This window comes from Lemur catta, chromosome 18, assembly GCF_020740605.2.
Source record: "Lemur catta isolate mLemCat1 chromosome 18, mLemCat1.pri, whole genome shotgun sequence".
NCBI lineage: Eukaryota > Metazoa > Chordata > Mammalia > Primates > Lemuridae > Lemur > Lemur catta.
In genome coordinates this window covers 40,736,355-40,749,762 of record NC_059145.1, presented here as the reverse complement: position 1 = coordinate 40,749,762, position 13,408 = coordinate 40,736,355, and the positions used below count along the sequence as shown (strand labels likewise).

Genomic DNA, 13,408 nt, shown 5'->3' with positions numbered 1-13,408 from the left:
CTAAGTGTGAGTGAGGCAAGAGCCAGGTCAACATCCAGGGGCACTGGGACAATGAGAGGGTGCCACAAGAGGAGGCCCAATGTGTGCTGGCGGTAGAAATGAGAACAGCCTTGAGTGCCTGGGCAATCACAGCAAATGGTAAATATTGTGTGTGGTAAATATTGAACTTGAGAGGAAGGAGGCATTGGAATGTACTAGTTAGCCTTTGCTACTCAGTGGCAAAGCCAAAATTTCAACTCAGCAGAGTTCTAAAATGCGTGTGTATACTGGTTGGCTCCAGTGTCTTTGCTCCATCACTTGTGAATACAGGTATCTGCAAAACAGGTAAAAGGAGACCGCTAGGAAAGACAAATCTCTGTCCAGAAACATACTCCAAAATGGACTATTGGGTCTCCTGGGCCTATGGAGTGATGTCTGGGGGAGTCCCACCAGAGTCCCTGGTAGGCAGCCCACCTGGTGGGTAATCATGGCTAGAAGTCCAAGAGGTGGCCACGTGAGCAGGCACTTTGGAAACTCTGACACTATGCCCCACTGCACAGATATTAGATGAGGGGTGGAGGCCTCCTCCTTGGCAGTGAGGAGCAGCCAGTGGTGGCAGGAGGCAGGCCCTGAGATTCCCACCTCCTGCCACGCTGAGCTGACTCATAGCTCAGCAAAGGGCCCCTGACTGTGTGGAGCCAAGTCAGACTCCCCTGCTCCAATCACAGCAGCAAGTATGACCACAACTCCATCGCTGTGGTTACTTCCGTACACACGTGCAGTGTCACTGCATACAGCTACACAATCCATGACAGGAACATTTTTAAAGTTTTAAAACATATGGAGAAGAAATCATTAGCTTCCATACCCCCAATATACCTTTGTCCAAAACCCATGAAACCCCTCCAACAGCTCCTCTGGGCTGGTGGATTCGCCTGTGTCACTGTGTTGGACCCTTATTCTTGCCTCTGATTCTCACAAGCTTCTCCCCTTCCCAGGCCACCTATGTCTTGTCATTGGGTTAATCTCCCTGAGTCACACCTATGGCCACAGTGCTCCCCTACTGAAACCCTGTGAAGGCTCTAGTCACCTGCAGAAAAACAGCCAAGGCCTCAGCCTACCCACTAGGGCCCATCCAGACCCTGCAATTTCTTTTATTCTACTGGAGACGTGCTTCTCCCTCCCCTGCAGTAGCCAGATGTTCCTAGCACAGGTCACACTTTCAGTCCTGTTAACTTTGCCAGGAATACCTCTGCTCATCCTACTACCAATCCTTTAACCCCAGCCAGCTCAGTGCCCACTTTCCCCCACCCCCACCTTAGGAAAAATCCCCCCTCATCTCCCTCCCGCCTTCCTCTGAAGGTCTCTTCCATCTGGGCCTCTAACGTTACTTAGGGCCATGGCTTCTCTCTCTTCTTGGGTTGGGATTTCTAAGGTCCAAGGCCATGTATGACTCATCTCTACTGAGCTACTCCCCTCTCACCGCCTTGCACATGGCAGACGCTTAATACCTATCTGCTCATACAGGCCTTATAACTACAGCCTGGAACCCTGTGATGTTTTCAAGATGTTTAAACATGTATGATTATGAAGAACAAGTAAGTGACTGTCCTTGATACCCATTCACAGGAACAGCACCCCAGGAAACGTGGTCCTTTCCACCATAAAGCTGGCTCTCAGCCTCCCCTCCTTGCATGGTCCTTCATGCTGAGCTTGCCTCCTGCTTTGCCCTCTTCTTCAGAGGAAGTGCTTAGTGCCTGGTGTTTGGATCTGGCTCTGGTCCCCACTCAGCAATTTTGGCTCAGACTCATCCCTGAGATCTTTCTACTCTTCATAATGCCTATGGCTACTGTGCCAGATCAGCCAGGAGCCAACCATACCCAGTCCTGGCTCCCATGAGGAAAGATTCCAACCTGGTCACACTGGCTGTCTATACGTACTGTTTCTTCCAATTGGGTGGCTTCTCCATAGATGTTTGTCACGAGAACCATATTGCAATTTCCCCCTGCAGAAAGCAAGAAACAGAAGGGCCATGAACCATGTGGTTTTTCTGCCAAGAGACTGCCTTAGGGCTAGTGGGAGTCTGTTATGGACTGAACGTTCGTATCCTCATAAAATTCTTATGTTGAAGCCCTAAATCCAAAAGTGATGGTATTTGGAGGTGGGGCCTTTGGGAGGTAATAAGGTTTAGAAGAGGTCATGAGGGTGGGGCCCCCATGATGGCATTACGGTCCTTATAAGAAAAGAAAGAGAGACCTTTCTTTGTGAGAATACAGAGAGAAGGTGGCCATCTACAAGCCAGGAGGAGGGCCCTCACCAGGAACTGAATCTGCTGGAACCTTGATCTTGGACTTTCCAGTCCCCAGAACTGTGGCAAATAAAGATTTTTTTGTTTAAGCCACTTAGTCTGTGGTATTTTGTTATAGCATCCTGAACTGATTAAGATAGTGTCAGAGAGGACACACCCAAACATGTATGAGGCTGAGAGGCAAGGGAAAGAGAGAGGGAATGGAGACAAGCTATCAGATGTACCTAAAACAGCAGTCAGGAGAAAATAAAAGAGGAGACATGGTGTGGGGCAGGGTTGGGAGACAGGAGTATGAGCCAGGGCTTTGTTCATGGTGACACTCAGTTAACAGTCAGACACCAATGACTGCTGTCAAGCCCAACACAAAGGTCTAGGTTCATGGGGATTATAAGACACAGCCCTGGCTGCTCTGCCCAGGAGGCTGCAGGGGAGGGGAAGACATCAAGGCAGAGGCCCTCCTCCTGGAACTTTAAGGCTATGAAGGTTTCTGCCAATTGGTTTAGGGATGATGGGAAAAGATAAGGTATTCCCAGTAGAGGTAAAAGCTTAAGTAAAGGTTCTGAGAAGTGAATAGCATGTTCTGGGTGCAAGAAGAGGGCACTGTGTGTGATTCTGTCTTTTCAGGATGTGTCTGAAATCACTGTCAAAGAGCTATAAGTAAATCCATGCCACCAGGAGGGAGAGATTCCATTATCATCAGTGGCAGCTGTGCCAGGCATGTTCTTCCCCAGAGACACAGACCCTTCTCCTCGGGCACCAACCGTACCCCCTTACCTAAGGAGTCCTTCAGGGCATGAGTGAGCTTGCACTGCCGGAAGGGGATGTGGTCCCGCTTCTGGTCCCCGAGGGCAATGATGGCCTGCTCCAGGAATGACAGCGACTTGTTGATGTACGTGGCTTCCTTCAGGACTCGGCCCTCAGACTACAAACCAAAGGTCAGTTCTATTTTGGACAGAGTAGAAAGGCTGCCCCACTAAGAATGGCCACCCTCCTGGTTTGCAGTGATACTATAAGTCTATGGTGACGCCAGAGCCTCCTTCCCAGAACTAGGTTCTTCCCTTAATGTCACGGGACTGTATTCTATCTTGAGCTAATAATGGTAATACCAAAATTCATAGGAATACTCATGAAAATATTCATGTGAATGCTCATGTGAATTTAAATACTTATGTGAATATTTATATGAACACTCACTCAAAAATTCACACTAATATGAATACACTTAGGAATACTTGTATAGATACGTGAGCAAATAATCCCATGAATGTTCATACAAACATTCATATGAATGCACATATGAATGCTCATTTGAATACTCTTATAAATGCTTGTGCTAATACACTCATACAAGTATTTAGTTGAAATAAAATACTCATGCAATCACTCATATGAATACTCATATTCATACACAGAGAAATGCTATATTATTAATAGTATGAAGTATTTAATGAGCACTTACTGAGTATCAGGCACCTTGCTAAGAATTTAGGGGTATTATCTCACATTTAACATTTACAAAATTCCTGAGAGGTAGGAACTGCCCCTAGGTAGCAGTTGTTCCACCTCTGCCAATTCTGTCCCTCTAACAAGGCCACATGCTTCATATAACCCAGCTCAGGACTGTGCTCACAGATACCTGAAGAGGGGCAGCCCACATGCATAGGCACTATGCTAGAAACAGGGCCCTTGGTTTGTTTAGAAGCAACCTTCTCACTTACCCCAGACTTGCCCAGCCTCTCTGAGCCTGCCAGATCCACCAAGTTAATTTTGGAAGTGATGTACTTTTCATCTGATAAGGTCCGAGAATGGACCTACAAAACACCCAAATTGAAGTTAGACTGTCACAGGGGAAGTTTCTGATTGAGCAGGCCCCATGGGAATTGACTCCCCTCTCGGGCTGATCAAAGAGCCTTGTACCTACCTCTACATAGATGGTAAAAATGCAGTGCGATCTGGAAGAGTTTTTGTTCATTGTGTGGGAGGCTATAATCCTATTGGTCTCTCCCTGAAGAGGAAGGGAAATGTAGGCAACATTTTGAAAAATTAAAATAACAAGGCATTTGGGTCATTTTTCTATTACACCAATAGTTACACAAATGATTTCTTATCACTTACAATCAGCTTGGTGTTCCAAGCAAACTTCTTTTATAAACTAGTATAATAGAAAGGGAAACAAATTAGGAGTCCAGATCTATACTTTCACCTGCTGCTGAGGATGTGTGAATTGGTGTGTTTTTCTGAAAAGCAAGGTGACAATAAGAATCAAGAGCCTTAAAAATGTTCATAAATATTGAATCAGAATCGACTTGCATATCTAAAAATTAGGGAATGATCTATCTGTACAATGGAATATTAGGCAGCCAGGAAAATGTTGACAAATAATTTTTGATAACAGAGAAATGCAGAATCCAAAATCATATTATGGTATGATGTAAAAAATATAAAAGTATTCATAGAAGAAATAAGCAGAATGCTGCCACTAAGATGTTAATAACAGTCCTTCAGGGTTGCAGTTTATAGGTTATATTTTTAATACAGTTTTGTGCTTTTTTTTTTTAACAGTGAACCTGTATTACTTTTAAAAATTAGGAAAAATAATTAATTTGTATTTTTAAAGGGACAGCAGACCCTTGCCTCTCATTCACAGGATTGGGCCCTATGACCAGAATACACTTCAAAGCAAATGCGGTGGGTGGTGGAGGTGGGTGGTGTAAGTGGCTGTTGTTAGATAAAAAGGTCCTTGCAGAATTAACTCCTGTCTCCTTAAAGGTCCTTGAGAAATGTTTTGAACAAGCCTCAAAGCAGTGATGCCATGGCCCCTAGGGACAGGAGAGCACCTGCTGAGGAGGGGAGGCCTGGGGCTGTGGAACAAGTCTGTCAGACTCCCATGGCTCCATCTCCATAGCTTCTCACTGCCTACCTATGTTGCAAATCCAGTGACACTCACTGAGAGTATTAGGGTTCACTTCACCTTTATTGTTCAGTCCTCTCTTTCTGAAGTATTCTCTTCCCTTGTCTTTCTGGCTCCTATTCAGCAAACTTAGAAGGTCAGAGAAAGTGTCCCTTCCTCCATGAAGAGTTCTCTGCTGACTTCCCCCACTCTAGCCCACATCCATCAGGGTGCCTGTCATTCCTGGAACATGGCTCATACTGTGTCATGGTCATCACAGGTTTTTCCCTTTTCCTTTCCCACCCCACATTGAGCTCATTTCAGCCTTGCGTTCGTCTTTTTACCATCAGAGCTCAGAAAGGACGGGTCCTGGAAAGCGTCAAGGTTTGAGGAATTATTGGGGCAAAGTGCCTTGTTCAATTCTAAATATTAAATATAAAGAGTGCTCAATCAATACCAATCATACTTCTGAACAGCTTCCACTGAGCACTTACTGTGTGCAAGGCCCTGTAGTAGGTGCTCAAAATATGTGATTAGATTCTCATAAATCTTTGGGGACAGGTATTATTAGTGTTCCACTTTTACAGATGAGCGAACTAGGAATAGGAGAGATTAATGATTTGCTCAAAACTAAGGCTGCATAGCTTTAAAGAAACTTGAATTAAATCCCAGGTCCCCCAATTCCAAGTCTTACACCTTTTGCACTGTATCTCAACACAAAACATGAAGGAGGCTTCCATTTTCAGCAATATAATGAACTTAGTGTTCAGTAATACTTCCACTGCCAAACACCTAAAGGTGATGGCAAAATATTTAAAGCTTCCTTTTGAATGAATGCCTGAGATTGCAAGAAAGTATATACCCAAGGGTCATATTCAAAGTGGGAGCTGGAATCCAGGGACTGTGAGTAAGAACGGAGGCTCTTACCGTCCTGTGGGCACCCATAGACTGGTGCCATAAGGCAAACCTCTCTGGATTTCTCCCTGTTGCTCTGAGCAATGAAACTGACATGTTATAAAGAATGTCTCCTTTTTGCCCCAGAGTCATTTGCTCTTCACATTCTAAGGGTGGTAGACCTGGAGCCACTTATCTCCTCTACCTCTCATGCCCCCACCCACCCATCCAAGCCATCTGTTCCCACAGGGTGACATAATCTTTCTTTCTTGCCCAGAGTCAAATGCTTACAACATTCCAGGGTAGAAAATTTCCCCTCCTTTCCCAAAAGTGGATTTTCTTATCCCAAAATAAAAGCATGCTTTCTCTAATCCTCTCTTTCCTTCTCTCCCTTCCCACACCCTTCAATCTTTTCTCTTTCCCCACATAGGGAAAGAGAGGTATCTGTGCCAGTTCCCATATAAGCTCTGAGATTCATAATAATATTAGAGTCCCTCTCCTATGGTACAGATACTTACCCCTTCCATAAATGCATGTGACATCTGCTTTCACTGTTTCACTACATGGGAGATGGGATGTAAGGAACCCATGTAGGGATGGGGAACCTGTGGCCTTCTGGATCCTTGAGTGCAGCCTTTTGACTGAATCCAAATTTTACAGAACAAATCCTTTTATTAAAAGGAGTGCAGCAGAGAAAGATGAAGTTTTCTTGCCTCCTTTGGTGCTTAAAAAAGAACAATCTTGAAATCAGAAGGCCACAGTTTCCCCATCCTTGCATGGCAGGAGCAGCCACTATTACCACTGGGAAGCTGTGAATAATAAAGGTCTCATTTCTGACTCAGAAGCCTGGTGTTTCTCTCTCTCTCTTCCTCCCTGCCTCTATCTCTCTCTGTATATTTATGAGAGAATTCAACACCTGGTAATACAACCATGCAGGTGAAGGCAGAAAAAACTTTGGTTCTATCCAAGAGAGGTATCTAATAAGCCATGTCTCTGAAGGCTATCCCCACAGGCAAAGGAGAAACAGGAAAATCTGATGCAGAATATGGAGAGCAAGGAAACTATTTCAGCACTGGCATTATCTCTGGACAGAAAGGGTATAAAGGATGTGCCCAAGAATTCACAACCAAAACCTTGGGCAAACATGATTTGGGGGCACAAGTACTGTATATACTACTTTTATGTTCTGACAATCTTAAACATTTGATTTGAAGAGGACCTTGATTAGTAATGTCCCCTAGACTCCTGACACAAAAAAATCCTCTCTAAAGTAATATATTAATATTCTCAACCCAACCCTCAAAGAATGCCTACTGATAAAGCTCCAAAGAAGTAAAGCATATAATCAAACCACAAAACACACATGAAAACAAGGCACCCTAAGCAAGTTGGTAGAAAGAACACCTGCAGACCTGACTCCCAAAATGGTAAGACAGTGGAATTATGAAATAAAGAATATAAAATAAGTATGTTTAATATGTTTAAAGAAATAAAAGGAAATCAAAAATATGAGAAAGGAACAAAGTTCTAGTGAAAATAACTAGTAGGATTAAAAAAACAACAAAATAGAACTTTAGAAATAAAAAATATATACTTGAATTTAAAGATTAGATCTTAATATACTGAAGAGAGAAGTAGGAAACTAAAAATAAATCTGAAGAGATTACTAAGAATGGAGCACAGACTGAGACCAGCCTGAGCAAGAGCAAGACCCCATCTCTACAAAAAATAGAAAAATTAGCCAAATGTGGTGGCACATGCCTGTAGTGCCAGCTACTCGGGAGACTGAGGTGGAAGAATCACTGGAGCCCAGGAGTTTGACACTGCAGTGAGCTATGATGACACCACTCCACCCCAGCCCAGGCAACAGAGCAAGATTCCACCACAAAAAAAAAAAGAAAAGAAAAGAAATGGAACACAGAGAGATAGATACAAGGATAGACAACATGAAAGACAGGTTAAAAGACATGGAGGACAGAGTGAGAAGACAAAAGTGCTCTAATCAGAATTCCAGAAAGAGATATCAAGATAAAAAGGAAGAAGCAATACCCAGAAGAATTATGGCTGAGATTTTTTTTCAGTTGATATGAAAGACATGAATCCACAGATTCATGAAGTATAACAAATCACAAGGATACTTTTAAAAAATCAGCACAATAAATACATTATAGAGAAACTGCATAATGCCAAAGATAAAGAAAAGACCTAAATGCAGTCAGAGAGAAAAGAGAGATCACCCATAAAAGAACAGCAGACAGACCAAAAGCTGTCTCAAGAGCAACACTGGAAACTAAAGACAGTGAAATACCACTTTCAAAGTGATGACAAAAAATAATTGTTAATCTCAAATTCTATGCCCAGCAGCACAATCTTTCAAACGAGGATGAGTTCTGTCTCCAGTAATAGCAGACTAGATTACGTGAACAAACCCTACTATAATTGGCCTTGCAAAATGACCCCCTCCTTAAATTATTTTTTGTTCTCTCTCAATACCTTAGACTTTCAGACCAGTCAAGCCTAAGAGCAGACTTAACTAACTTCTCCCCAGGACTTCCTAACGAGTCCACCAGGAACAGCTGACTCTGGAATCAGACCACCTATAGACCCCATGAATTCAAACTCTGCAACCTGACCTGCATTCCACAACCCACTATAAAAGCCCTTGCCCTTAGTCCATTCTGTCCCTTCCATTCTCCTGGCTGATGTCATTTGTACTAAAAATTCCTTTCCTCCTTGGTAATCCTCCTTATCTCAGTACTTGGCTTTCTGTGTGGCGAGCAAATGGACCTAGGCCAGATCCCTTTTGAGTGTGGTAACACAACTATAAAAAAATAAAAATGCTTGATAAAATATTCTCAAAATGACCTTAAAAATGCTGAAAAGCTGACAAGATAGTAGAAAACTCTTAGGCCCAATTCTAGGAGAATCCTGCACCCAGAGAAGTAATAATAGGACAAAAGTAGTCTTAGTGATACTGTGGTCCTATACCAAAAAACTTGGGGTTTTGGGGTTTTTTTGTTTGTTTGTTTGTTTGTTTGTTTGAGACACAGCCTTCCTCTGTAACCCTGGCTAGAGTGCAGTGCCGTAATGATAGCTCACTGCAATCTCAAACTCCTGGGCTCAAGTGATCCTCCTGCCTCAGCCTCCCAAGTAGCTGGGACTATGGGTGTGCACCATGATGCCCAGCTGATTTTTCCATTTTTAGTAGTGATGGGGTCTCACTCTTTCTTCCCTAGAGACACAAGGGATCCAGGCAAAAGTCACCCAAGGATACTTATATGGCTTTTAAATACCATAAAATTCACTAAGTATACAATACAATGATTTTTAGTAAATTTACAGAGTTGTGCAACCATCAGGACAATCCTATTTTAGAAATACTACATCACCCCAAAAAGCTCTCTCAGGTCCATTTGCAGTTAATTCTCACTCCCTCCCACAGGCAACCATTGATCTGCTGTCTCTATGGAGGTGGCTATTTTGGACATTTCATACGAATGGAGTCATACAGTATGTAGTCCTTTATGAATGAGTTCTTCTAATTAGCATGCTTTTGAGTTTATTCATGTTGTAGCATGTATCAGTACTCCATTCCTTTTTATTGCTAGTTTTCCATTCCATGGATATACCCATATTTTGTCCATCCATTCACTAGTGGACAGATATTTTGGTTATTTCAAGTTTTTGGCTATTATGAATAATGCTGCTATGAATAGTTACATATAAGTCTTTTTGTGCACATATGCTTTTATTTCTCTTGGGTAGGTACCTAGGAGAATTGCTAGGTCCTATGATAAAATTTATGTTGAGCTTTTCAGGAAACTGCCAAAGTAGATGTACTATTTTACATTCCCACCAGCAATGTATAAGACTTCCAGCCTATAAGACTTTTTAAAATTTTTCATTTATTGGCCGGGCGTCGTGGCTCACGCCTATAATCCTAGTACTCTGGGAGGCCGAGGCGGGCGGATCGTTTGAGCTCAGGAGTTTGAAACCAGCCTGAGCAAGAGCGAGACCCTGTCTCTACTAAAAAATAGAAAGGGCCGGGCGCGGTGGCTCACGCCTGTAATCCTAGCCCTCTGGGAGGCCGAGGCGGGTGGATCGCTCGAGGTCAGGAGTTCGAGACCAGCCTGAGTGAGACCCCGTCTCTACTAAAAATAGAAATAAACTATCTGGACAACTAAAAATATATATAGAAAAAATTAGCCGGGCATGGTGGCACATGCCTGTAGTCCCAGCTACTCGGGAGGCTGAGGCAGTAGGATCGCTTAAGCCCAGGAGTTTGAGGTTGCTGTGAGCTAGGCTGACGCCACGGCACTCACTCTAGCCCGGGCAACAAAGTGACACTCTGTCTCAAAAAAAAAAAAAAAAAAAATAGAAAGAAATTAGCTGGACAACTAAAAATATATAGAAAAAATTAGCCAGGCATGATGGCTCATGCCTGTAGTCCCAGCTACTTGGGAGGCTGAGGCAGAAGGATTGCTTGAGCCCAGGAGTTTGAGGCTGCTGTGAGCTAGGCTGATGCTACGGCACTCTAGCCAAGGTGACAGAGCAGGACTCTGCCTCAAAAAAAAAAAATAAATAATAATAATAATAAAAATAAAAAATAAAAAAATTTTTCATTTATTTTTTTTTTAGAGACAGGGTCTCGCTTGGTGACAGAGTGTCACCTGGGCTAGAATATGGTACAGTGGTGAGATCATAGCTCACTGCAACATCAAACTCCTGAGCTCAAGCAATGCTCCTGCCTCAGCCTCCCCAGTAGCTGGTACTACAGGCACATGCCATCATAGCCAGCTAATTTTTAAAAAAACATTTGTTGTAGAGATAGGGACTCACTATGTTGCCCAGGCTGGTCTTGAACTGCTGGCCTCAAATGATCCTCCCACCTCAGTCGCCCAAAGTACAAGGATTACAAGTGTAAGCCCCCACACCAGGCCAGCCTGTAAGACTTTTAAAAGAATAACATACACTTGACTGATTTGTGAGAGCTTTTTACATACTAAAGATGCTAACCCTTATATTTTCTATACTACTAGTGCTCATGATTTAATGTTTTTTTTTTTTGTTTTTTGTTTTGTTTTTTTTTTTGAGACAGAGTCTCGCTGTGTTGCCCGGGTTGGAGTGAGTGCCGTGGCATCAGCCTAGCTCACAGCAACCTCAAACTCCTGGGCTTAAGCGATCCTATTGCCTCAGCCTCCCGAGTAGCTGGAACTACAGGCATGCACCACCATGCCCAGCTAATTTTTTTCTATATATATTTTTAGTTGGCCAGATAATTTCTTTCTATTTTTAGTAGAGACGGGGTCTCGCTCAGGCTGGTCTCGAACTCCTGACCTCGAGCGATCCACCCGCCTCGGCCTCCCAGAGTGCTAGGATTACAGGCGTGAGCCACCGCGCCCGGCCTCATGATTTAATGTTAACTGAGTAAAAGGATGATAAGAATAATTTTAACTATGTAAAGAAAACCATTGCACTGGAAAAAGGACTGGAAGGAAATAAGCTAAAATATATATTATTATTGCCTTACGTAAAAAACAGATGAGTGAATTCTTTTTTGCTCCTGTATTTTTTTCAGTACTATCTGGACTGGCTAAATAAGCATATATTAATTTTCATTCTGATTATCAAAGTAAGTGAAAAACTAAGCAGGAGGGAGAGAAGGAAGGAAAGGAAAGGAACCCTTAGACATGATCATCTCACCTCAAAGAGGAGGCTGAATGCATCCTCCTCCTGACTTGTGAGGTGGACTGACAAGCCCTTAATGAAGACCCCTTGAGAGTTTTCCACGATGGTCATTGGTGTGACTGAAGGTCCAACATAGGGCAGAGTGGACAGGAGATCAAACAGGCTCTCATTATAGATTTCCAGGTAGGAAACACGTACAGTGATGGCATGTGTGGGACGTTCTTCAGTCATCCTAAAAACCTAGATGGGAGATTTAACAGCAGTCACCAAGAGCAGAACTCCAATAGCCAGCTTGTGTTAGAGGAGCTCTTACCTCAGGAGGGAACACCAAGAAGTATAAGATAATCCTTGTCGTAAGGGAATTCACAGTCTAGTTGGTGTGATGGTCATCATTAATAACAATTATTACTGTTAGTCCATTAGGTGATACTTACCATCATCTTGTAGCTTTTTGAGGCTTGACTTATGGATTGGCTAATACTTGTACAGTCCCAAGAAGTAGAGGCATGATGGATGGAAAGGACTCTGAAGATCTCTTATTTTGTGGGGCTCACCATGTATATGCCCTTTTCATATCTATTATTTAATTACATCCTCATAAATCCCCTGTGATTGAGGCAATGCCCATTTGTGGAAGGCTCTATGCAATAAATTATTTGTCCATGGTCACTCTGCTAGCAAGAGTGGAAGTGAAGCCAGAACTCAGCCTTTTCAACTCCTAATACCCTCCCCAGTACTTATCAAGCAAGAGACTTTGAACTGGTCTCTCTCCCTCTCTGGATTTTAATCTCTCAAATGAGAAGTCGGGTAGGTAATCCCTGAGGTCCCGCCTTCCTCTGAGAGTTTAGAACTGTGCTGTCCAAATGGTTGACACTAGCTACAGATGGCTGCTGAGCACCTGAGATGTGGCTAGAGCAAATTAACTGAATTTTAAATTTGATTTAATTTCAATTAAAAAACTGATACCCAATTCAGTTATTGGTAAACTTTTAAGTATGTCTGGAACAATCTGGGTATCTAAATCTACTTTTCAACTCTAAATTTCATGAAATCTAAATGAAGATCAAGTATTTCTTATGAATATTTAGTATCTAAATTGAAATGTGTTCTAAGTATTAAAAAACCACTGGATTTCAAAGATTTAGTATGAGAAAAAGAATGTAAAATATCTCAATTTTTATTTTGATTGTATGAGGAAATGATATTTTAAATATATTGAGTTAAATAAAATATACAGTTAAAATTAATTACACCTTTTATTTTTAACTTTTAAAAATGTCATTACTGGAAAACTCCCAATTGCATATGTGACTTACATTATATTTCTATTGAGTAGCACTAGACTAGACTACTAAAAGTCTAAGATGCTGAGATACTTAAGCTTTGACAGTGGGATATTAAGTACATTACTTCAAAACCTGGAGCATGGATACTTTATATACCAGAGGGATGTCTATACTTCTTACAAGACAGCACTATAAAACCACAAGATGCTTTTGGGGAAAGACCTTTTGCCTTCAACCTCCACACCAGACAGTCCTCACAGAACCCAGGCTAGCAAGGCCCAAAGGAAGGCCCTTCTATCCTGTCTTCAATCATACTTCTCAAGCCCCCCCCCACAGTCCTGAAAGGTCATCCCTTGCTTCTTG

The 13,408-nt window shown here is 42.5% G+C and overlaps 1 protein-coding gene and 1 long non-coding RNA gene across 5 annotated transcripts in view; one reads left to right on the top strand and one right to left on the bottom strand.

The window, feature by feature from the left end:
- The window catches only part of KIF9 (kinesin family member 9), a 47,984-nt gene that overhangs the window by 24,142 nt on the left and 10,434 nt on the right, over window positions 1-13,408 (bottom strand). For all 3 annotated transcript variants that reach the window (XM_045530388.1, XM_045530385.1, XM_045530386.1), the window contains 5 exons: window positions 11,775-11,999; window positions 4,209-4,292; window positions 4,006-4,098; window positions 3,062-3,209; window positions 1,920-1,984 (listed from right to left, as the gene is read on the bottom strand). In XM_045530388.1, coding sequence (XP_045386344.1) covers window positions 1,920-1,984; window positions 3,062-3,209; window positions 4,006-4,098; window positions 4,209-4,292; window positions 11,775-11,999 — 615 coding nt within the window. The remainder of the gene's footprint in view (window positions 1-1,919; window positions 1,985-3,061; window positions 3,210-4,005; window positions 4,099-4,208; window positions 4,293-11,774; window positions 12,000-13,408) is intronic.
- Window positions 1-13,408, top strand: part of LOC123623335 — a 59,620-nt gene that overhangs the window by 39,675 nt on the left and 6,537 nt on the right. For both annotated transcript variants that reach the window (XR_006729832.1, XR_006729831.1), the window contains one exon: window positions 2,912-3,222. This is a non-coding gene — a long non-coding RNA (uncharacterized LOC123623335). The remainder of the gene's footprint in view (window positions 1-2,911; window positions 3,223-13,408) is intronic.